Source organism: Spea bombifrons, chromosome 3 (genome assembly GCF_027358695.1).
Source record: "Spea bombifrons isolate aSpeBom1 chromosome 3, aSpeBom1.2.pri, whole genome shotgun sequence".
In the NCBI taxonomy this organism is placed as follows: Eukaryota; Metazoa; Chordata; class Amphibia; order Anura; family Pelobatidae; genus Spea; species Spea bombifrons.
The window spans coordinates 39,734,256-39,758,984 of record NC_071089.1 but is presented as its reverse complement, the minus strand read 5'-3'; the positions used below and the strand labels follow the sequence as shown (position 1 = coordinate 39,758,984).

The following is a 24,729-nucleotide window of genomic DNA, read 5'->3' as shown; positions in this document are numbered from 1 at the left end:
ACAAAAAAATTCCTAATGATGGTTTAGTAGATAAAAACCTAGTTAAACAAGCCAAAAAATTGACAACTATTTGTAAAAAAGGAGATCTTTTCGATATTTGGCGTACTCTCCATCCATATACAAAAGATTATTCACATCTGTCTCGAGTATATGGATCTTATTCTAGGATCGACCTTTGCCTGGGCTGTGCTTCTATGATAAGGAGAGTTAAGAAAGCGTCTCTAATAGAGAATACATGGTCAGATCATAGTTTTAATGTTATAGAGATTGGTAATAAAATAGTAGGTGCGATTTCATGGAAGTTAAATGACTTCATCTTAAAAAATAAAGAAAATAGAGAATATTTATTAAGAATGTCAGATTTTTTCTTTAAAGAAAATATGACTCCAGATTTAGATTCGGCTACAATCTGGCTTTCTTATAAAGCAGTAATGAGAGGATACCTTATCAAAATAAGTAAACAAGATAAAAGAAATAGGGACTTGGATTTGTCTGATTTATATATGAATTACTTTAAACTGACTTCCAGTAATAAAATCGCTCCTAAAGTAGATAATTTAAAAGCAATCAAGGAGATAAAACAAAAAATAAACATTAAATTAGAAGATAAGATTATAAAAGCTATTCATAATTTAAAATTAAAAAATTATTATAAGGGGAATAAAGCAGATAAGATCTTGACCAAAAAACTCAAAAATAAAAGATCAGCGAGTAAAATATCAAAAATCATTGAAGGAGATAAAATATTCTTATCCCCGGAGGATATTGGCCAAGCATTTAATAATTATTATAGCGACCTTTATAATCTAAGTAAAGGAGTTTCAGTAAGAGAAATTGATGAATATCTTAAAGAAATAAAAATTCCAAGAATATCAGATCTTCAAAGAGATACTATAAATCAACCAATAACCATAAAAGAATTGACAAAAGCAATAGACCATTTAGAAAATCAAAAAACTCCCGGCCCTGACGGATTTGGTAATAGCTTCTATAAAATCTTTAAAGATTCCTTCTCACCATGTCTTTTGTCGACTTTTAATGAAATAGCATTAAGCTCTAAAACTCCTGCCGAATTCCTTCACGCTAATATTTTACCGATATTAAAACCTGAAAAAGATCCTACTAGTATAAGAAATTATAGACCAATCTCTTTAATTAATGTGGATATAAAATTATACGCATCTATACTAGCAGCACGCCTTAAACTAATAATACCCTCTATAATCCATACCGATCAGATTGGGTTTGTATCGAACAGATCGTCTTGTAATCATACAAGAAGAATGTTTGATATTATAGAACAATCAGAAAATTCGAGTATACCCCTCCTAAGTCTATCTTTAGACGCCGAAAAGGCGTTTGATCGCGTTGGATGGGGATATTTAAACACAACATTAAAAGCCTTTGGATTCGAAGGTTGGTTTTATGAGGCAATTAAAACATTATACTCTTCCCCCATGGCAAGAACTATCGGCCCAAATATATGTTCTAATTGGTTTAATCTAACCAACGGTACAAGACAAGGATGCCCACTTTCTCCTTTATTATATTTAATTTCGATAGAACCTTTAGCAATAAAAATAAGAAATAATACAGATATAAAAGGTTTTGTAACCAGTAAAAGAGAATTAAAAATCTCTCTATATGCGGAAGATATTTTAGTTACTCTTACCCAACCCCTTACATCTCTGCATCACTTAATGAATTAAATTAATAGATATAGCCTGATTTCAAATTATAAATTAAACGAGAATAAAACAATAGCTCAAAGTAAAAATATTGCTTTAGATTCACAAATAACTCTAGAGAAAAAATATAAATTTAAATGGACTAATAAAGAGTTTAGTTATCTGGGAATTCGGATAGCTGCAAAACCGGAAAATCAAGTAGAGATAAATTTTATGCCTTTATATAAACAATCAAATAAATTCTTAAGAGAGTGGAGATATCTTGATATATCATGGTGGGGCAGAGTTAACACGATTAACTATTATATATTGCCAAAATGGGCATATCTCTTTAAAATGTTACCATACAAAATACCAAGACCGTGGTTAGATATGGTCCAATCATTATTTGATACATACATTTGGAGAGGGAAGAGACCAAGAATAGCTAAATCGATCCCCTCTAAGAAAACCAAGCAAGGTGGATTAAATTACCCCAACATACATTGGATATATCAAGCCAATATAATTGCCCATGTAAGCTACTTACAAATAGAACAAAATAAAGAAGAACCTTGGTATATGATCGAATCCGATGCTATTTCTAAAAATGACCTAGAATATTTACTATGGACGAACAATTTAAAATCTAACATCGATCTAATAAATTTAAAATCTATGACTTTAACTCAAACTTTATTAGAATGGAATATAATAAAAAAAAGAATAGGTTTACATAATAAAGTCATAAAAACAGTACACATAAAAACTTTACATTACATTATTGAGGACTTTACACTAGATCGATGTTCAATTCTAAATACTTTAACCTTCTCTGATATAATGACAAATAATGAGATCTGTCTATTTTCAGACTTGGTTGAAAGGATACAACTCTCTAATAAAGATATGTTTCAATATCTACGTATTATAAGTTTTCTGAGAAAACACTGTCTACTAGCCCTCTGAACAATTTTCTTGAGGTTATCTTTTCCCATAAAAAAATAAATAAACTTGTGACTAAATGTAATGAATTAATGAGATTAAGCAATAAAACTTTTACACCTACAAGTTTAAAATCCTGGGAAAATGATTTAAATTTAAAAATACCTCTAAAAGAATGGAATACAGCTGCCTACCAAATAAATAAGGTAGTTCATTGTTTAAACTTAGTAGAAAATCAATATAAATTATTATATAGATGGTATTTAACCCCCAAAAAATTAAATAAAATGTATCCTCATGTGGCCCCTAATTGTTGGAGATGCGGTGATCAAGACGGCTCTTTTCTACATATGTGGTGGCTTTGCAAATTAGTTTCTCCAATTTGGAAATATGCCTTTGAATTGTTTTATCAACTATCGAATATAAAAGTCGATAGGGACCCCAAGACTGCGTTGCTCCTTTTAAATATAGCACATATACCAAAAGAAAAAAGATCGCTAGTGATACACTGCCTAGCAGCTGCAAAAATAATAATAGCTAGAAATTGGAAATCTACTGAGCTGTTTCATATGGACCACTACTTATCTCAGTTGATCCATCAACTAAATATGGAAAAGGACATTAGCTGGTCTTTCGATATAACGGGTAGAACTACATGGACTTACCTTAATTGGTTAAAAAAAGCCCAGGACATTGCGAGACAAAAACAAAAAAAATAAAAACTCAATAATTAATATAATGGAAATAATTATCTTCTCTCCTCTGAGGTTCTCCCCCAATGCTTATTTGAAACAATATATTTATATATTTACATCTGTGTCTGTCTCTATGTATGTCGATTATATATTAGACTCTGAATGTCTCTAAAATAGATGTATATTTATGAATTTTCTGTCTGTATTTATACTTTTCTAATAAAAAATAAATAAATAAATAAATAAATCTGGAATATATTAACCAGGAAACCAGGACCAGGAAACCAGGACAATTTAGAGAGTATGTGTTACAGTAATCACAACTACTACATTTTGCAAAGTTTCCAATATATTTTGTACATCAGAGGGCTGCCTTCAGAAATTATAAGACCCAGTGCAAACTTAGGGAAGTGGGCACTCTCATGCGTTTATTAGCTAAAAGCAGGCATTGACACATACTTCCCAAGAAGTGGTATGCCCAGGAGCTGCAGGCATACTGTCTTCCCCTCTGAGGACACACTCTCTTTAACCCAACCCAAATGCACATGTCTTTTGGGTTCACTGTACCTGCGTGCTTGGATATGGCCTCAGTTTCTGGTCTGCACTAAGTTAGGCAAAGAAGATTATGGAGGTGGAAGACCTCCCCAATGTCGGGACCGATCATCAGATGGCAGGGCCAAATCACTGCTTCATAAACAGACCCCCAATCAAATAAATAAACTGGTATTTTTTATTTTGCCTTTCTGTGGATGTCACAAAAGTCAGGTAGAACCCTGTTACACATAGCCTTATATCTGGGCTAGGTGCTTCAATGTTATCCACCTATCCTAAGTTGTAAGAGAGCTTCTCCTTAGTCAATCTTCTCAGAGGGATGTATAATTGCTTCTTCTAGAAACCTCTTTAGGGTTCAAAATGTTTAGATTGCCGAGTGTGGATTTCATTATCAATGTTGAGTCTTAAGAGGTGTTAAATAAAACAGATGTCTAATGGTCCAAATAATTCATGCACCAGTTTGCCTGTGTTCAAATAAAATAAACAATTTTGGGGTTAGTTGCATTAGAGGGACCTTCCTTTAATGTAACCTGTGTTTCTCCTTGCAACTGCCTGGAGTTATTTATCAGAATCCCCTCCCATGCATTTGCACTATTCTTCCGCACAGCTCCTTACCTTGCAGGAGATGTGGTTGGCCAAACGCACGTCCTGCTTGCCACCACCAAGGAGCTCCAGCACTGGCTTGCACAAGATGTCAGTGATTGGCTGCTCCAAACAGCCAAAACTAGTGTAAGAATTGAAGAAAGTAGGAGGAGGTCTGCTGCACCTCTGGAACTATGTATCAGACATAGAATGCATATTAACATTTGCAAAGTACTTTAATATAAATTTTCTATTGTTGGGTACTGTGCTGTCCCTTTAATTTTCTCTTACTTTACTTGATTAGTGAACAAAGCATGAGTTCTTGGTATCAGGGCATGAGCAACAGCTGATTTTAGCAAGTTATTCCTCTTTGAGGACTGCTATATAAGTCAGTCTTTATGCACGACCGTGTTACAGTCTCGACTCGATAGGTTTCTTCTATCTGTGAGGAATTTCGTATTTTCTCCATGAAGATCTACAATGACACCACTTGAAGGTATCAATAGTCATAATCTAGCTCCCTTTTTTCCAGGGCCAGTACTTGAACAAAAGTTTATCTCTAAAGTGAAATAATTCTAACTTGTAGTTTCATAATGCTCTGTAAGGAAATCTTGTAATGTTTTAAAGAAGTCCATAGCTTAAGTATACACCAGGGTAATGTGGACTTCTTTTGTCATTGCAGATTCAACACACTCAGGAGAAATCGGCACAAAGAAAAAACTAAAGCGACTTTTGAGTTTTCAAAGATATTTTCATGCGTCTAGGCTCCTGCGTGGCATTGTACCACAAGCCTCTCTGCACTTATTGGATGAAGACTATCTTGGCCAGGCACGGGTAAAGACCAATCAGTGATCTTGAAATGTGGGGGATTCATTTTTCTCAGATGGCTATGGTGACAACTTTGGAACCACAATGCCAATTACATATGGAATTACTTAGAATATCTGTGGGAAAATAACTTACATGTTGCTGCCCTCGTGGAAATTGGGTCCTGTGTCACAAACTCTGTGATTTGCTTTCCTGAGCAGAGCTGAGATAGAACATCATATTGTGGTGGAACGATCTGCACTGTGCAGCCAGTATAGGGAACAATTATATATGTGTCAGAGGAGCATGTACCTTTGCTATACCCCTTCTGCATGTTAAATGTGAAAGCACTGTAACTGATGGGGTAATGATGTTTACTAATTAGAAGATGAAATTAAATGGAGAAATTAAAAATAATTGTGGGGTTCCGGCTGATACAGCTAATCAACAGCCGTCATCCAGGTAAAATGTGGCATCCTCCTAAAAACCTTCCACCTGGGGATTTATCTGTGCTCCTTTAGGATTTAAAATGGTGCTGTCAGTCTAAAATATGTCTTAGTATATGCCAGTATGTCTGCATGCACCAGTTTTGTTTCAGAGACCAGTTATTTCTATTAACACACTGGCACTGAACCCAGTAATTCCAAGAGCTGCTGTATTATAACTTAGTATTAACTAACTGCAGTCTCCAGTAAACATTTCAATGTCTGTTAAATAGGAAATAGATGAGGTCACAATTATAATGAAATGGTTAATGAAAGAGATCACTGTGTTCTAACTGAATCATATTACTTTTATTGACAGCATATGCTATCTAAAGTGGGAATGTGGAATTTTGACATTTTCCTTTTTGATCGCCTGACTAATGGTAAGTGGAATATATTATGGACTTACATGCAACGTTACACAATGCTAAAATATTTTCTAATGTATTACCTCATATGTATTTTAGTAGCCATACTGATTTTGCTTTTATAATAATAAATACCACTGGGGTAATCCTTAAAATGTCAAAGAGCCTAAACATACAATGTTCTTCTTTGGAGTTTTGAATGTTGTTGACATCCTCAAGTAGGGGAGAAAGCCCTTGGGGCCACTTGAAAAGCCCTCTTTAACGCAGTAATCAAGATGATATGACTGAGAACTAGAAAAGCAGAAAGGTTGTCAGTATACAGTATAAAAATATAAAGCCATTTCTAATAATGGTGTACCTTTTCTGTGACCTGAGTTCCATGGTGCATGTCATCAGTTCTAAACTACTGCCTACAAACTCTTTTTAAAATAAATAGCCAGTATGGCAATCCTACTTTCACAGGGCTTCAGAGGAGTAAAATTCCTTTTCATGAGGACAGATTGAAATAAGGTATTGCCTAACAAGGAAGGCTTGGAAGAGCTTAACCAAATGGGTCACAGCACTAAAGTCGATTAGACTCTTGGCTCAATAGCACTTTACATAACACAAATTTAATCAATGAGCAGATGGTGATGGTTTAAAGCAGACATTCATGAAACTGAAATATATTGTATTATCCACCCTGCAATCTTCAGAAACCAACATCATTTACTGGCCACTTATTTACTTACATTATGTTCAGGTAATTAAGACAGTACATTGCTTGCATATGTTTGTCATGCAAGATGCTTCTACCATAGCCACTTAGACAAAGCTCATAGTATATTAGACAGTAGGGGGTAAGTCTAAAACAATTAAATGTCATTATGCTCTGCAATAAATCAGGCTCTTTATTTCAGTATGGAATAAGATGAAATGGAACATGTATACAAGAGAGACATTAATCGTGTAGATCACAAGGAATTGTGGAGGCTTATTCCCATTTAATTACCCTCATCACTTCCTGTCTGTGGATGTCATCTACTCTCCCACGAACTCTCCTGTATGCCCAGATAGGACGTTTCCGGCAGAGTCCGGCAGAACTTGTTGGCTGCAAAAGTTGCAGCAGCAATCCCACTGAGTGTACATTGAAGTCATTTAGTATATTTTAGTTGCCATAGTAAATAGATATGTTTTAAATTTTAAAGGCATTTTACTAATCTCACTGAACTATAACATTGATTGTAAAAGTTTTTGAGTAAATAATTTGCAATGCGGTTTGTTGCATATGTTTTAATATGTGTCTTATGCAGACAGTAACATTCAAAATACATTTTGAGCATTTAAAATGAGCATTTTTCCTCTTAGCATCTTTCAACATATGGCTGCCATATCGACAATTTTTTTAGGATGCTAATTTTCACGTCACTTGCTGCAACCTGTGTCCTACATTTTGTGGGATGTAACAACTCACAGAAGGAAGTCGATTACTTAATTACCAGATTTTGCTAATTCATGACGTAAAGTCATGATTTATAAAGACACGGAGTCGAACATTATGCATTACTCTTTTCTTTAATTTAACAGCAGCAAAGAACATAAAGAGTTAATAGAAATCAGAAAAAGAACCAATAATAGGCCTATAACATTCCCCTCCCCTCCATATAAAGTAGGCTGTAATCCAAAGCTCCTCCTCTTTTCGTTGTCTGTAAAAGTCCTCCAAACAGAAAACAGCTCCAAAACATTTCAACAACCGGCATAGCCACCAAAGCAACTGGAGGAGCAGAAACGGTTAAGGAACCAACTCTCAACCAGCATCCTCAAACTGCAGTAGAGAAGAAACAAATACATGGTTATACAGACATGTAATCCGCATGTGTAGATAAGCATCATCAAAACGCATGCATACTCCAACTATACTTATAAAGGTTATCGCCTACACAGGGTAGTGTACATGAAACAGGTATATACGTCAGAAAAAGAATGTTGGGTGGGAATAATGTTCGACTCCGTGTCTTTATAAATCATGACTTTACGTCATGAATTAGCAAAATCTGGTAATTTCTAAAGACATGGAGTCTCACATTATGCATGTTCAAAGCTGTGCTATAAGCTTCTCTGAGAAATGAAATACAGGTTTAAAATAAAAAGTATGGAATGTGGATTCCCTTGACCAATCTGCGGCTTTAAAGATATCCTCTAATCGACAACCTACCTTAGCCGCCTTAGAAGCAATAGCACCCCTTACAGAGTGTGTGCCGAAAATAGAAACATCAATCCTTGCTACCCTGCCCAGAGATGTGGTAGAGACAAGTAAGTGAGGTAGCCGAGTGGCAACGAAAAAGTTCGGGTTGTTCTACTCTCATATTCTTTTATGCATTCAACTGGGAATAACTTGGTTGATATTGGAAAACTTGGATAAAAGACTGATCTTGAGGCAGTATTAGCATGTCTGACAATATCAAACTGAACCCCCTCAGGGGTAAAAGATTGTCTGGTAATATCCAGCGATCGGAAATCCAAAACCCTTTTACAGGAGATAAGACAGAACAGGGTAACAAGTTTTGCAGATAGTTGATACAATGACAACTCTGAGTTAGGAGGCAAAACATTAAACACATGTAAGATTAAATTAACATCCCATACCTTCGAGTATTTAGGTTTAGGAGGACGGGCCCTACGAACACCTTTCAGGAGACGACATACAGTGGAATGTTTACCTGCTGGTATTCTTTCAAAACCCATTATGGCCTGCTGAGATGTTCGAACAATTCCGACAGAAAAAGAAGAATAGAGCTCACAGGTGCAAGAATGGGATCCAGGTGTTTCCCCAAGCACCGACTCCATGCACCCCAGGCAAGTCCGTAGGCTCGTCTAGTCCCTGGAGCCTAAGCCCCTGCCAAGAGTTGTGAAGTTGTGCTCGTTTCGCCTCTGTGGCACCAGGGTTCCCTGATACCAGCCAAGCCATCAATTGTATTTGGCCTTGAGGGAGAAGGGGATGTGAATCCCCCTCCGGGTTCACCAGGAGAGTCAGGAATGTAGGAAGGAGTCGAGGAATATCTATCGACATCTCTAAAAGTGTCAGAAACCACGACTGGGAGCTCCAATAAGGTGTTATGAGGACTAGTGAGGTTCTGAGGCATCTGAGATGTAGCAGGATGCGAGGGACCATGCAAAAATGGGGAAACTCATAGTTCCGATGAGGTGGCCATGGGTGTAAAACTCATCCGTCGCTAGCGCCTCTGGATCTGGTCTCCAGCTGAAAAACCCCTGAAGATGAGTGTTCAGCCAAGATGCAAAAAGATCCATATCCAGCGGACCCCAAAGTTCCAGGATCGTTTGAAAAACCTGCGGATTAAGACACCAATCTGTGGAGTCCTCGAGAAATCTCCAATGCCAGTCTGCGACACTAGACAGTCCGGGAATATATTCTGCCTGTACCGGAATGTGAGCAAGGCAAGGCAGAAATTCCAACTTGGACAGGGGTTGGGACCTCGTGCCCCAGCTGGATGATTTAAATACCGAACCGCTGATATATTGTCCATCCGAAGTAAGATGGAGCAACCGACTACACCACGTAAGAAACTCTGCAGGGCAAACTAACCTGCTAGGAGTTCTAGGCAAATGATATGCAAGTTCTTCGCCCGAAGTGACCACCTTCTTCCTGTGGAGGTATCTCCGCAACTCGCGCCTCAACCTACTAGGCTGGCGACTGAGTCTATAACCGAGCCAAAAATAGCGCAACCGTTCCAAGACTCTATGTGCTCTAACCACCATGTCAGTTCCTCGGATGCTTCTGCATCGACTGAGACTACGTGATCGTAAGCGAGACCTTGGCTCAGCGATCGATTTTTGAGCCTTTGTAGCACCCTGTAGTGAAGCGGACCTGGAAAGATCACCTGGATTGATGCAGAGAGGAGACCGATCACCCGCGCTTGGTGGCGAAGAGTGATCAAGGGCCGCGCTAACACCTTCTTTATCTCCTTCTTGATAGATTTTACCTTTGATGTTGGGAGGTGAAGGGAGCCATGAATGGAATTGATCTGGAATCCCAAAAATTTCATAGTCTGAGCTGGGATCAGGCATGACTTCTCCCGGTTGAGGAGGAAGCCTCAGGCATGGTCGCCCAATATCAGAAGATCTCTCAAACAGTGAATGCCCTCCATTGTGAAGTGTTGATAACGAACAAAAGCATTTAGAGGTTTCCGGTTTCACCCTGCCCCCCTTCTTGGGGCAGAGGAACAAGTTGCTGAGGAAACCCGATGGGTGAAATGCAGGTCCGGACTGGCCATCGGGGGCCCAGGGCCACATCGCTGTAGGGGCTGATGGAGCTGCAGCTCCAGGCTCCTACCTTAAAATAGGCCCAGTCAGGACCGGACTGACTGGACCTATGCGGCCTCTACGGCTGTCCTTAAAGCAGGGCAAAAGGGGCACCTGCCCCTTAAGCCTGCAGCAACTACGACCGGGCCCACCGCTCTAGTAGCGGGCCCGATACTTGGGAGACGTGCGCGAGCAGCGTCTCTTCTACCGCCAGGGGGACGCAGGAGTCCAACTGAGTCACGTTGCGTACGTCGCGTACGTCACGTGACCCTGCTGTGCGTCTGCTTCCCCTGTGTGGTAGAACAGGTTGTTTGCGGAAGTCTGCGAGCGGCGCGTACATCTTCAGTTCAGGTAAGGAGGTGAGGGAGGCTGTATGAAGGAGTATGTGAGAGTGAGTGAGTGAATTAATGAGTATCTGTGAAGGAGTGAGTGAATGAATGTTTGTGAGCTGACATGAAGAGATGTTTACTCACATTCATTTTTATTTCTAACAAAAAGGAAATTGCTTCAACCATGTTTAAAAATACTGCATCATGCAAGCACTAATATTTGTGCTTAAGAATGAAAGGTGCTTTAAAATACATGGTCTGATCGTGAAAGCAACAAAATATTTGCAACGGTTCTTCAAACCTAAACATTTGAATTTTGTAGTAAGACCAATTTGCACCACATCAAGTTGTCACAAGATGTGGAAGTCATTGTTTATGAACTTGGTGATGTTTCTAAAAGCTCAAAAAGTATGTCCTTTGAACAAAATGCTGAACATAACATGATGGAATGATCTAGTGTTCCAAAAATAAATTATGAGCCAAAAAAGCATCTTATGAATTTACTGAATTTTAATATTGTTAAAAAAAAATGTGGAACAAGGACTATAGTGTAGAGAAGAAATAACTTACAGTCCATTAGAAGCTCAAACAGGTAGTAAGAACTTTAAATCAACACAGGTGGCTAGATCATTTAGGGTTTTAATCTGAATGAGGGAATTAATGGGTATCAATGTATGAATGAATATCTGAATGAGTGAATGATTATCTGTGAATTAGTAAATATTTGTGAACGAGTGAATGAATATGTGTGTGTGATAGCATGGATGTGTAAGGGAGGGGGGCAAAGATGCCACAGGCAGGCTGTTTTGGGAGCAAAGATGCCACAGGCAGGCTGTTTTGGGGGCAAAGATGCCACAGGCAAGCTGTTTTGGCGGCAAAGATGCCACAGGCAAGCTGTTTTGGGGGCATCGACCATCACATAAATCAATACCAAAGTGAAACCTTCTGTGGAAACGCTTCGGATGCGGGTGTCAGAGCCTGTCCTGTGTGTGTTTGGTTGTCGGTGTTGCAGAGCCTGTCCTGGAGTGTGTGTGTGTGTGGGTTGTCAGTGTAGCAGAGCCTGTGTGTGTCTGGGTGTTGGTGTGACAGAGCCTATCGTGTGTGTGTGTGTATAAGTGTGGGTGTGACAGAGCCTGTCCTGGTGTGTGCGTTTGGGTGTCGGTGTGGCAGAGCCTGTCCTGGTATGTGTGTGTTTGGATGTCGGTGTTGAAGAAACTGTTCTGGTGTGTGTGGGTGTCTGGGTGTCAGTGTGTCAGAGCCTGTCCTGGTGTGTGTGTCTGGGTGTTTGTGTGACAGAGCCTGTTGTGTGTGTGTGTGTGTATGGGTGTTGGTGTGACAGAGCCTGTCCTGGTGTGTGTGTGTGTTTAAGTGTTGGTGTGACAGAGCCTGTCCTGGTGTGTGTTTGGGTGTCGGTGTGGCAGAGCCTGTCCTGGTCTGTGTGTCTGGGTGTCGGTTTGGAAAAGCCTGTCCTAGTGTGTGTGTTTGGTTATCTGTTTCCTGGCACTTAATTTGCAGTAGGAACTATTTCATTTTTACTTATCCAGAGATAAAATGCCCTCCTGAATTTGTAGTGACTTCAGGGTACAAAACATTCAAGGTCCTGAAATCATTTAGTGGAAAAGATAAGGTATTGTGTTATTTACTATATAATATTTATTTCAAGGATTAGTCGCACTAAATTGTGGTTTCAGGCTTCCCATGCTGAATGACCAAGTATTATGTATGTATATATATATGTTTTTTTCAGTAATATGATTTAATGGTGGAAATTATTAATGCCCCCCCAGTTTTGACTGTGGTATCGTATGTGCCCCCCCAATATATTGTTTCTAGAGTCGCTACTGCACATATTGCAGTCCTGGGTGGCTGGTCATGGTGCTGCATACTTACCTGACATTACATTACTCGGCCTAGAGGATTGGCTGAGTGTGATGTGACAGGCTCAGTTGGGCTGGTCTGAGGTCTGAGTTTCCTCCCTGCAATGCTGGGCCAAAGCTCGTTCTGGTCCCAAATGAGCGCCGCAATCGTGCAGCGCAATCGCATATGTGGCAGGCTCAGTTGGGCTGGTCTGACTTTTATCCCTGCTATGCTGTAACTCACAGCACTGTAGGGAGGAAACTTCAGATCAGGCCAATTGGGCCTGCCACATATGCGATCGTGCTGCGATCACATCCACGATTGCGGCGCTCAGTTGCGCTCAGTTGGGCCAGCCAAACTGTAGACTTGGTCTGCATAAACAAACAAAAGTGATTTATCTCCGAAATGGCAGAGAATTGAGCAGTGATACTGCTGGGAGATGATCGATACACCAAAACGGCCCCATTAACTTAAAGTTGTTTTGGTGCTTAGAGTACCCTTTTAAGTAAACGAGGCTTAGTTTCTAAGTGAAAGTTTTTTTTTTTTTACAAAGTTTCTACCTCTTTCTAAGTACCAACTAAATGGTCAAAGATTAGTTACTGTTTTGAATCTTTCATTAAAGATATAGCACTTTATAAATTGCATGACGTTATGATTCATTTATTATATATTTATGTAATGCTAATTGATTACAGTGACGAAATCATGCTGAAATATAACTAATAGACAACAAGAAATTGTATATTTAACTTGTCAGAATTTTGTTTAACAAAAAAATAAATTAAAAAAATGGGCTGCTCAGTCTTAAATGCCCGGGCCTATTTTTTGTCCCAGTCCAGGCCTGGTGAAATGGAGTGGGAATAATTGCCCCTATTTCGAATAGGGATTGGACTTCCCGGGAGACCAGGCTCCCGTCTGCTTCCGAGAATCGGATGCACTGGGGTAAAACTAGCTGATATGGAGAACAGAGAAAAATCTATTCAATATCCAGAGACTGTTTGAAGCACCCACACATCTGATGTTAGTGTGTTATGCCCCTCTCACCCTTACCTGATCTTCCCTGCTGTCCTCCGTTACAGCATGCCATCCAAAAGCTCTGCGGAGTAGGCCAAAGCCGTGGTCTGTAGTGGCGGCGTCTTCCCGCAATCGCGGTAGCGCGGTAGGCCGAAACCGCGGCCTAAAGTTTCAGCAAACCCCAGTGAGGACTTCCAGGTGTTGCCCAAGCATCAACACAATGCAGTACACCTGTAGCAGGGTGGTAACACCAGTAATCCCCATTAAGCATCCACCAATGAAGGCCACATACAACACTAATGAACCAGGTGCTATGGATTTACCACTGCCTTGCAACCAATCCAGTAAGGAGCTTGTTCAGCACAGGGGAGGAGTAAATACCTGCAGCACTATAAAAACCCCTCCAATTGTGACCACTTTACTCCAGTGTTCCAGAACTTTGGTTCCTGTATGTCCGTGGACTTCAGCTTCCTGTTCTCCTCTGCTACAGACACTCTATTGGATTCTTCGTTACCTAACCTTTGGCTTCCCTATTGGACTACCCCGTTTGCCTGTTACCTGACCCTTGCCTGGACTACGGTTTATTCTGCTTGCCGCCTGCCCTTGACCTATTGCTTGTTTACTGACACCGCTTTGGACTATCCTCTGCTCTTACGCTCCCAGCCCAATACTGACATAGTGCTTCCCATGCTGTATAAAACCAGCTGAGTCTGCCTCCCACATTTACTAGGGAAGAAGGGATAAATAGATTCAGACTTACCATAGGGTCTTCTAGATCTAGATGTAGGGAGAAATCAAGGCCCTTCTTGGCCTTCCACCCCGACTTGCCTAAAAATTGGTCCAGTTTAGGATCAACCTCTGGAGTCACACATGCGTCACCGGGTACGGTGGGCTGTGGACATTACGCTTTAATTTTATTTCTAGTCGCCTTGTCTAGGGGTTTACTCACACGTTGGGCAACATACTGAGCTACATGCTCAGAGGGGCACCATGCAGAGGATCTCGGGTGTTGTAACTCTTCGGGATCAAATAAAAGCTCCCCGCTAGGGTCAACCAATACGGTCCCATCCCCTTGCGGCTGTAAATGCATAACTGTAGGAGCTGTCAGCCCCTGTTCACTAGATTCGGGATCAGACCCGGAGTCGGGATATTCCTCCTCAGACTCATTGGAAACCTGTGCCGAATCAGAGTCGCCATCATCTCGAGGGTCTTAGCCCTCTTCCAATTTCTCACAGATTTCGCCCTGTGAGGGGCTCTTTTATGTGGTGCGACCACATCATCTGTGACAGGACAAGACCTGTCTGTCATGGTTGTTCTGGAGGTGGGAGGCTTAGTATGTTTTGATTTATGTGAAGCTTTACCGACTGGCAGTGCCAAATTAGTCTTTGCCTCGTGGGGTGGGTTTAGCTCAGTTATTGAGGAACCCTGCACGGCCTTTAATGCAGATGAGATGTGAAATAGTCATGGACATAAGGCCCATGGCTGACTGAAGGGCCTGAGACACAGACTTGGTCATAGTGGCATCCAGCATTCTCTGGAATTCTTGTGAATTCATACAATCCCCATGAGAGGCATCATCAGTAGTACAGGGTTCAAGGGACATTTTAGTGTGAGAAACATGGGTACTGGTAGAGGATCCAGACTTCATGGTTTCCCTGCCAGTCTGCATGATCTTGCAGATATGGTCAGTCTGATGGAAGCAGGTATATAGGGAGCAAACTCAAAAGGCAGGTAACAGACCTCACAGGTGTCTAACCAAACTTACAGGACGCAGGGTACCTAATGACAGTGCACATGTTGCAAAAACCGCACAAAAAAATGAAAAAACTTAAAAGGCCACATAGAGTTCTAAGCACTAGAACCATAACGTATTAGGAAAAACTTACATAGTGACAATATTAGATGCTCTAAACAACCAGAAACACAACCAAAGAAGGACAGAGATGGAGAGGAGGGGACACCACCACACCAAAGGGGATAAAAGGGAAGATGGAAGGTACAATAGGATAATAACATAAAATATACAAGAGATCAAGCAAACTGTATACTTATCTGAGGGAGCAGCAAAGAAAAGAGGGGGAGCTTTGGATTACAGCCTACTTTATCTGGAGAGGAATGCTGTAGGCTTATTATTGGTTCTTTTTCTGATTTCTATTAACTCTTTATGTTCTTTGCTGCTGTTAAATTAAAGAAAAGAGTAATGCATAATGTGAGACTCCGTGTCTTTATAAATCAAGTTTATACAATGCAGGGAAGCACTTTGAACACAGCGGATAGCAAATTTTTAAATTGTAATTTGTCCTGGAAAACATGGCCAATATGGCAATCCTATTTCTCATGAAATTCCTGTACTTTGACGGTTCAGCACACACATCCTTGGAGAGTATATTCTGAAGAAAAACATCAAAATTTGTCTTCTACTAGGCAAGTCAGTTGGTTGCATTTTTCTTAGACATTGTGTGTGTGGGAGGGGGTACGTCATATATTTAGGCACTGTAGATGGTACTCATATGAATCTTGACTTTTAGGAATAGAGCATTATGACACCCACTAATAGATTAAATTACAAAAATCCATATTAGCTGAAGCAGTTAATAAATAATTCTGGCTACATTTAAGTGAACAGTACTAATTAAGCTGCCAATGGAAACTAACTAGTGTGATACAAGTGTGCTCTACATTGACATAGAGCCACTGAAGGTATAAATTCGAAATATATATACAGTATTGGCTCGGATATAGGCCGCCCCCGTATATAGGCCGCACCCTAAAAGTTTGGTGCTTTTTTAAAGAAAAAGTTTTTTTCTTTAAAAAAGCACCAAAAAACATGCTGCCACTCTGTCCCCCCCCGAGATATGCTGCCACTGTCCTCCCCCCCCGAGATATGCTGCCACTGTCCTCCCCCCCGAGATATGCTGCCACTGCCCCCCCCCCCCGAGATATGCTGCCACTGTTCTCCTCCTCCCCCCGAGATATGCTGCCACTGTCCTCCTCCTCCCCCCCCTCAGCGGATGTGCCGGCACCGGAAGTTGTATACGCGTATTGCATAGATGTCCCCCGCCGGCCCCGCAAGACACCCGGGAGTCTGCTCTGGTAAGTCTTGGGGGCAGAGGTAAAACGCATCGTGCGGACGGTCACCGGCTGCGGCGATGCGGGTAAACAACCTCCGCTGCCGGGACATCTGCACGATGTGCTTTAACAATCTCCCTTGCCGGGACTCCCCCCGTGGGAATTCCCGGCAAGGGAGATTGTTAAAGTACATCGTGCAGACGTGCCGGCAGCGGAGGCTGTTTACCCGCATCGCCGCAGCCGGTGACCGTCCGCACGATGTGCTTAGACAACCTCCCGTGCCGGCACCCCCCGTGGAAAGTGCTGGCAGGGGAGGCTGTCTGAGCGTATCGGAGAGTAGGATACAGGTCCCCTGCACCGCTGCGGGGGATCTGTATCCTAACCCTGCTGCCTGCCCGGCGCCCGGGACTGCATGTCCCGGGCGTCGGGCGCTAGACCCCGAATATAGGCCGGGACATGCAATATATTTAACCCCTTGGCTGCTAAGCCATTTCCCACCCTGGTGCTAAGCTGGTTTTTGGCATTTTGGTGCATCTCACGTTTAAACGCGTTTAGAAGTAAATTTCTTGGGAATAAACTATACAAACCATATATTGTTTTTTTTTTCAGCACACCCAGCAGATTCCAAATATACCAATTTTATATGTGTATGTCTCATTAGGTTTGCAAAATAAAGCCAAAAATGGAAAAAAAAGTGTAATTTTTCACTTCCGACTCAATAAAAACTAGTTCGTAATGTTATTTTTCTAAACTCTAATATCAAAAGCTGTGTTGCTAAATATTTGTAGTAGGTAACCGGTCTAAAATAAACAGAAATTGAGAACAGTAGACTGAGTTTTTCTAATATTTTATAGCTAAAAGTTCAATTTATTAGACTATCACAAAAGACATCTTTAAATTTAATGCATGGCTGCCGTCAATTAAACAGCTCTAGCTGCCCGGGATGTTAAAATATGCCAACAAAACTATATATTTTTAGAAACTACACCCCAGCTGCAGCAAATGAGGTCTTAGTTGTATTTGTATCACAAATCTGACGTGCACAACAAATAAGTGAATATCACACTTCTAAAAATAAAAAAAAAATTAAATTCTAAGCGACAAGTTCATTTATGTCTTGCGCACTCCAGTCTTGTGCTACGAATACATGCAGCCCCTCATTTGATGCACCAAGGGGTGTAGTTTCTGAAAATATATACTTTATGTACCATAATTTAACTTTCCAGCTGTCTAGAGCTGTCTAAATGCAGGCATCACCCCAAAATGTTTTAAGAAATTTTTTAACAAGATTCTCCAATCTGCCATATCTGAAGTTAAAGTGGTCTAGACATCTGGGAAGTTAAATTAGGGTACATAAAGTACACATTTCAAGAAACTATACCACTTGGAGCTTCAAATGAGGGGTTACATGTATTTCTAGGACAAAAGTTGAGTGCACAAATAATGATGGAATATGTCGCTTTGGCTAGAAAATATGTTTTTTCTAACCATAGCGTCATGTTCATTTGTGTCTTGCGCACTCCAGGTTTGTACTAGAAACACATGCAGCCCCTCATTTGATGCGCCAAGGGGTGTAGTTTTTGCAAATATGTACTTTTTGTGCCATAATTTAACTTCTTACGTGAGCAGTAATGCCACGTCAAGGCTTCAACCCTAATTACTGACCATTCACACGCCTTTCATATCTCCATTCACACGCCTTTCATATCGCCATTCACTCGCAGAAGCACACACCATACTATCCATACACTCACTCACAGAAGCACACACCATTCTTTCCCCTTTACAATCCCAAAGAAAAAAAATCACTTTTACAGCAAAAATAAGTTTTGCAGTAAAAATGCAAGGCGCTCCAGGGATGATATGGTTACTCACGTACCGCACAGACTAAATGGCTGATTTTAATAATATTTGCAGTTCATCAGGATTTCAAAAATTGCCTTCCTCTACCATTGGCTAAATTTAACCCCATGATCAAAGGGATCATGGGGTTAAAATTTAGTATCGGCCATTTTTAAAAAGGTAATGTGACTTTTTCATAGCTATATGACCACTGTGGTAACATTGGCTACCACAGCGATCATTTAGCTAGAACACTTAAACTTTTTTTTTTTTAAAGTTAAACTAGTTTATGTTTAGATAATTTAATTTGGGGGTCTCTAGGCAATTTTGATCTTTATTTATCTGCCTTTAGAGACCCCCAAATAATTTTTTTTACTTTTTTTGTACATTTTTATTTTTTTAACTTAATATTTTTTATTCTTTTTTACCGAGCATTATACCATTGGAAAGGTGCTGCAGGCATCTAAGCAGCATGCCCCCATACCTCTTTAACTGACAATTGTCAGTTTTCAATAAAGTTGCGCGGTGACGTCATCGCGTCATTACGCGCGACGTCACCGGCCGGATCGGGTGGTCCCAGTGATGCCCTTCAATATGAGGGGCAGATCGCCGGGGTAGGTGGTGATGGGGGTCCACAGACCTCCATCAAGGTAGGGTAGTGCTAGCGACGGCATGGTGCCGTCGTTAGCACCTGACTGGGACTGCTAGCGACGGCACCATGCCGTCGTTAGCAGTCAAGGTTTTAAAGACTTAAAGTGGGGGGAAAAAGTGCGGCCTATATTTGAGCCAATACGGTAATATGTAGCTGCAGCAACAGTTGATGTTGATGTTAATCAATTGAAGACGGACACCGCAATTAGGAGAAAAAGAAAGTTTCCATTTTCTTTTATTTCTGACATCACCACAAGGTGTCATACGCAAATTCACTGCTGCAATAAATAATTGTAATCTAGATATAGTGCCTAAATCTAAACATGAGAGCGATTCCAAATGGGCACAAATAATTTTAAAAATAACACAATGACAACTGAAAAAACTATTCTGTAAAAAAACATATTAGATATACTAAAATGTCTGTAAAGCAATACTTTTAGTGTATATATGAGCCAAGGAGTAACCCCCTTTTTGCAATAGGAACACCACAATTCTATCATAGGGCATATTGATTGTTGTTGTGAAGAAAAGAAAGTCTGTGGCATTATTAACTTTAAATCAGAAATGAATATAAAGCTTTTATGATACACAAGAGTCACCTTATCCAATGACCTCCTATGAATGAGGAGTCAGCAGCCATGCTTTATACTCGAAATGCCAAGCGCCACCAAGCTAGACAGTGTCTCTATAGGGGGTCCAAGCTTCTGCTTTTAATAGTAGACCTGTTGGTTGGTATAATAAAAGGCAAGAAATGATGACAAGTGCTAATTTAGAGCTGAATCCTACCATTCATAAGGACTTTACATTGTATTTTAACTGATTGATTACATTTTGCTTTTCAGGTAACAGCTTAGTAACTTTGCTGTGTCATCTTTTCAATGCCCATGGACTTATTCACCACTTTCAGCTTGACATGGTAAAGCTGCACAGATTTCTAGGTAGGAAAATGGAATGCTTATGTATATTTATGCAGCGAGGCAGGGCCGGCCCAACAATGGAGCCGAGTGGGGCAACTGCTCCAGGCGGCACTTTTGAAGGGGCGGCACTTTGCCGCCCCAAGCCCTTTTTTTTTTTTTAAAGCGGAAGAGAGAGAGAGGGGCGCCAAGTGGTTTTCACTTACCAAGTTGTCAGTACCCGCTCGGCGCCCCTCTCTCTCTCCTCTGCGAGCCCTCTAGCTCGGTCTCTGTGCCGGCTTGTAATGCTGAGCGCCGGAACATGACGTCATTTCCGGCGCTCAGCATTACCAGCCGGCACCGAGACCGAGCAGGGAGACTCGCCGCAGGACTGCTGAAAGGTAAGTACAAGGGGGGGGTAGATAATAGGGAGGGAGAGGAAGGGTAGATAATGGGGGGGGCATTTTAAACTTCGCCACAGGCGGCATTTTGTCTTGGGCCGGCCCTGCAGTGAGGTATATTTCAAGCACATTAGCCACCAGGGCAAATGCCTACTTTTGGAAATTAGGAAAACACTACACCATTTGATTGACTAGTAGGTTGTTCATAGCTTTTGGTATATGTCTATGTATTCAGTAACATGTCTTCTTTGTTATTAAAAATGAAAAGAAGATGATAAAATGTATCTTTCAAAATTAATAATAAAACGTTTTCAGTGCTTATATTTAGCCTTTTAGCAGCCCCGCAAAGTATCCTGAACTCCATTTAGATATAGTCCCCACAACTTGCTTCAAAAATTATACAGGTTTAATCATAACGCTTATAGCTGAAACATAAAAAGGAAAACAGACAACCCTGTGGATAACTTAATAGCCAAACAGGTAATTGTTGCAGCTCCCCAATAATCCGGCAAGCCAAGTGGGAGACTGGCCACTTTCAAGCCAATACAATATTAATTAGCAGTGCCTCATTTTACCTAAGCTCAGTCATATATCATGACCGTATAAATGCTGCTATAGATAAAACAGAGAAAGAGAAACAAGATTTGGCTTTTTACTGTTCTCCTTAATGCTCCCTCCCAGGATGATCCCTAAGCAACGGAAGAGAGATGTTCAGAGCTGGGTATCAGCAGGAGACAAAATAATCCCATCAAGGGTAGCGCAACGTTTTTAGGGACCCAATGCCAAAAGTGTTATTGAGGCCTCATCTTTAAGTAATAAAAAAAATAACTATGCAATGACTCAAATATTTATGACGACAAAATAACTTAACAAAAATACAGAGATATAATTTCAGAAATTCAGTTCTGTTCTCTTCCCTTCATTTTCTCTGGGGTCCCTTTGACCATGTATGCTTATATGATGGTGCTACTCCTAGGTCTCATTAACACATATAGTGGCTGATCAGTGGCTGGCTCAGCACTTCTCTCTCACTCCATAATTGGTAGCAGCAAGGGAAAGGTGTCCAGAAGCTTGGCCGACCTAAGCATTATTAGTAACATTAAGATGCACAGCAGGGTACCCACACGGGTCTCAATGACCCCATCACTGCTGGGGACGTGACAAAGGAAATATAATTCATTATGATCAATATTATGAAATTATGAAAATATGTATATACATCATGATATAAAAAAAACTATATTATAGTATATTAACCTTTAAGAAAGTTCTCTAAGGGAAACAATATGAAAGCAAATACATTCATTAAAGCAAGCACGTCAAAGGACATTCAGTAGTGTGGATCTTATGGGTGTGGATTCTAGCTCATTTAGCTCTAATTAGCAACATGATTTTCTAATTTTTATATTTCTGCTATTAGGCATAAACAAGTATATTTCTCTCAGAGTTCATGAATAATAAATCATGTTGTTTTCAAAGTGACATGTCTTGTTCATGTAAACATATGATGCAAAGATCTTTGATTTTTTTTGTAATTATTTAATGGATTTTGTCTGTTTGCTTGTTTATTTTTCCCACTGGGAAGAGATGATTGATCCCCCACCCAGAGTGGGTGTCCGATGGGGATTGTGATTGTGATGTAACAGTATTATAAATGGGACTTACTGTGATTAGCAACTGTGGTTTTTATTCTCCTACCAGTCATGGTTCAAGAAGACTACCATACCCAAAACCCATATCACAATGCTGTCCATGCTGCGGATGTCACCCAAGCAATGCACTGCTACTTGAAAGATCCAAAGGTATCAAACAATCAAGCTGTTCTGTTTATTTTCTATTAATTCATGGAGGAAATTAAGTTACTTCAGTCTCCCTTGGTTTTATTAAAGTGGTCTGCATACCTGCAAACACTTCAGGTTGGACCAAGAAACCAATGCCTTAGTTTTCTCTGTCTCTGGAACAGTGTTTGGACATGTTTTCTCCTACTGCCTGCCCACTTATGGTTGCCTGGGGCTAGCCACCTCCCTATGAGTGGCTAATACTACACTGCACACAGCTAGCCCAACCTCATTAAATTTCTAGCCCAACCCTTTCACAGAACCACTTCCCTGAGTGGGGAGCTTGGTGTAGCCTACACTGGGAAGTGCCCTGGCATGTTCGTCAGTTGAGTTACGGGTGAACCAATTGAGGTTGCATGCAAAATACTTGCAAACCAGCTTGCATATTTGCTGAAATTACCCCTCACCCCTTCCCACTGTGATGGGTAGTGTAAAAAAAATGTAAAACGGCCTGCTTAGACCTCCACCCAGCCCCATGATAGGTGGAAATGAGGTCTGTCTAAGCTGCCTTTAGGTGCCATGATAGTGGATAGTGAAAATTGTGCATGGGGTGGGGGAAGGGAGGACAATGTTTAGCACTCTTTTGTAAGTAGGGGGCCCTGATTGTTTTTTTTATTTTTTATTATTATACATGTGCAGGGGAGGAAAATCCTGATACTGTTGATAAGTTTCAAATTTCACTGAAAACTGAATTTACATATTCAGAACTGATTGTCAGACAAAGTGATTCATTTACAATCATGAGCTCACATCTGGTGCTTGTCTCGTGTTCATAACTCACAATATGAGATTGAGGCCACCAAAGGCTTTTATGCCACTAATGCTGTCATAGTAATAAAATTTATCTTCAAAGGTTGGCAGAATTCCTGGTTTTGTCAATTCAGTGAGCATAAATATATTTTGTTAGTCATGTCAGTAGAGCAGGTGGTCAATATCCTGTTGTCTTTATCAAAGCAATCACATAGTCTTAATCAAAATACTCACTTTTTGGATTAGGGGGAATAATAATACTGCACACTTCTGCTAGTCCTGGTAGTTTTGGTAATTCAGGTGTATGAGTACATTTGCCAGCTAGAAACCACATTTAGGTATTTGACATCACTTTTTTCCACTCAGATTTTACACCTACTTTTCCTTTCAAGATTAATTTTTTTCTATTACATTGCCTGTACAATTATGACAATAAGTACTGTGTTTATGCTACAACATTACATGATTAAAAATAAAAGTGATGATGGTTTATGAGGAATTGTCCTGTTAAACAACATTTCATGTGTTTGTATTATTATGTACTTTTTTGCTTCAACAGCTTGCTGGCTTTCTTACACCTCTGGACATAATGCTTGGACTGTTGGCTGCAGCAGCACATGATGTGGACCATCCAGGGGTCAACCAGCCATTTCTTATTAAAACCAAACATCATCTTGCCAGCTTGTACCAGGTAAGGTTAAAACTGAGCGTAGTGGATATGACCAGGATTACATGTCAAATACTTCACACTTTTTTTTCCTTTTGCTTGATGTAAAATGGCTAATTAAGTCGACCATATTTATTTATTCAAAGTGAAAGGCCCCCCATAGTGAGCTTCTCCTGTAAGGGAAGCTGGGTTCATCCTCTATATTGCATACTGAAATCGGAGATTAATTGAAAGTAATCAGGTTATCCCTTCTGGGCTGGAGAAGCTTGCTGGACATAGCCCTTCATAACTGATAATGCAGTCCAACTCTATTACAAAATACTCCATTACTAAATAAACCCATATTAAATAAGGCACAGTAACTCTGCTTCCATAGACTGTTAATGTCAGTAAAAAATAAAGGGAAACATATTTAATGGGAGGGGAGGGGTTAGAATAGTTAATAGGGATAGCCTTCGTAGGAGAAAAAACCATACACCTCTAAATTGTATGCTTACTAATGCCAGAAGTCTGACCAATAAAACTGGCGAACTGGAGTTAATAATGTCTGCAGAAAATTATGACATAGTGGGTATAACAGAGACATGGTTGGATGATAGCTATGACTGGGCGGTTAACATACAGGGTTATAGTCTATTCAGGAAGGATCGAAAACAACGAAAAGGGGGAGGAGTTTGCCTTTATGTAAAGTCCAGCCTAAAGGCCACACTGCAGGAGAATATATGTGAGGGAAATGATGATGTGGAGTTATTATGGGTAGAAATATATGGAAAGAAAAATAATAAAATACTGATCGGGGTTTGCTATAAGCCACCAAATATAATTGAAGCAGCAGAAGATCAATTATTAAAGCAAATAAACAAGGCAGCAAATCACAATGAGGTGGTTATTATGGGGGACTTTAACTATCCCGACATAAACTGGGAAACCGAGACCTGTGAATCTCATAAAGGAAACCGGTTTCTGACTATAAGTAAAGATAATTATCTGTCCCAAATGGTACAGGACCCAACCA

At 40.3% G+C, this 24,729-nt stretch overlaps 1 protein-coding gene across 2 annotated transcripts in view; it reads left to right on the top strand.

The window, feature by feature from the left end:
* The window catches only part of PDE7B (phosphodiesterase 7B), a 335,544-nt gene that overhangs the window by 294,545 nt on the left and 16,270 nt on the right, over positions 1-24,729 (top strand). For both annotated transcript variants that reach the window (XM_053459174.1, XM_053459173.1), the window contains 5 exons: positions 5,124-5,275; positions 6,053-6,116; positions 20,008-20,103; positions 22,161-22,261; positions 23,607-23,738. In XM_053459174.1, the coding sequence (XP_053315149.1) occupies positions 5,124-5,275; positions 6,053-6,116; positions 20,008-20,103; positions 22,161-22,261; positions 23,607-23,738 (545 nt within the window). The remainder of the gene's footprint in view (positions 1-5,123; positions 5,276-6,052; positions 6,117-20,007; positions 20,104-22,160; positions 22,262-23,606; positions 23,739-24,729) is intronic.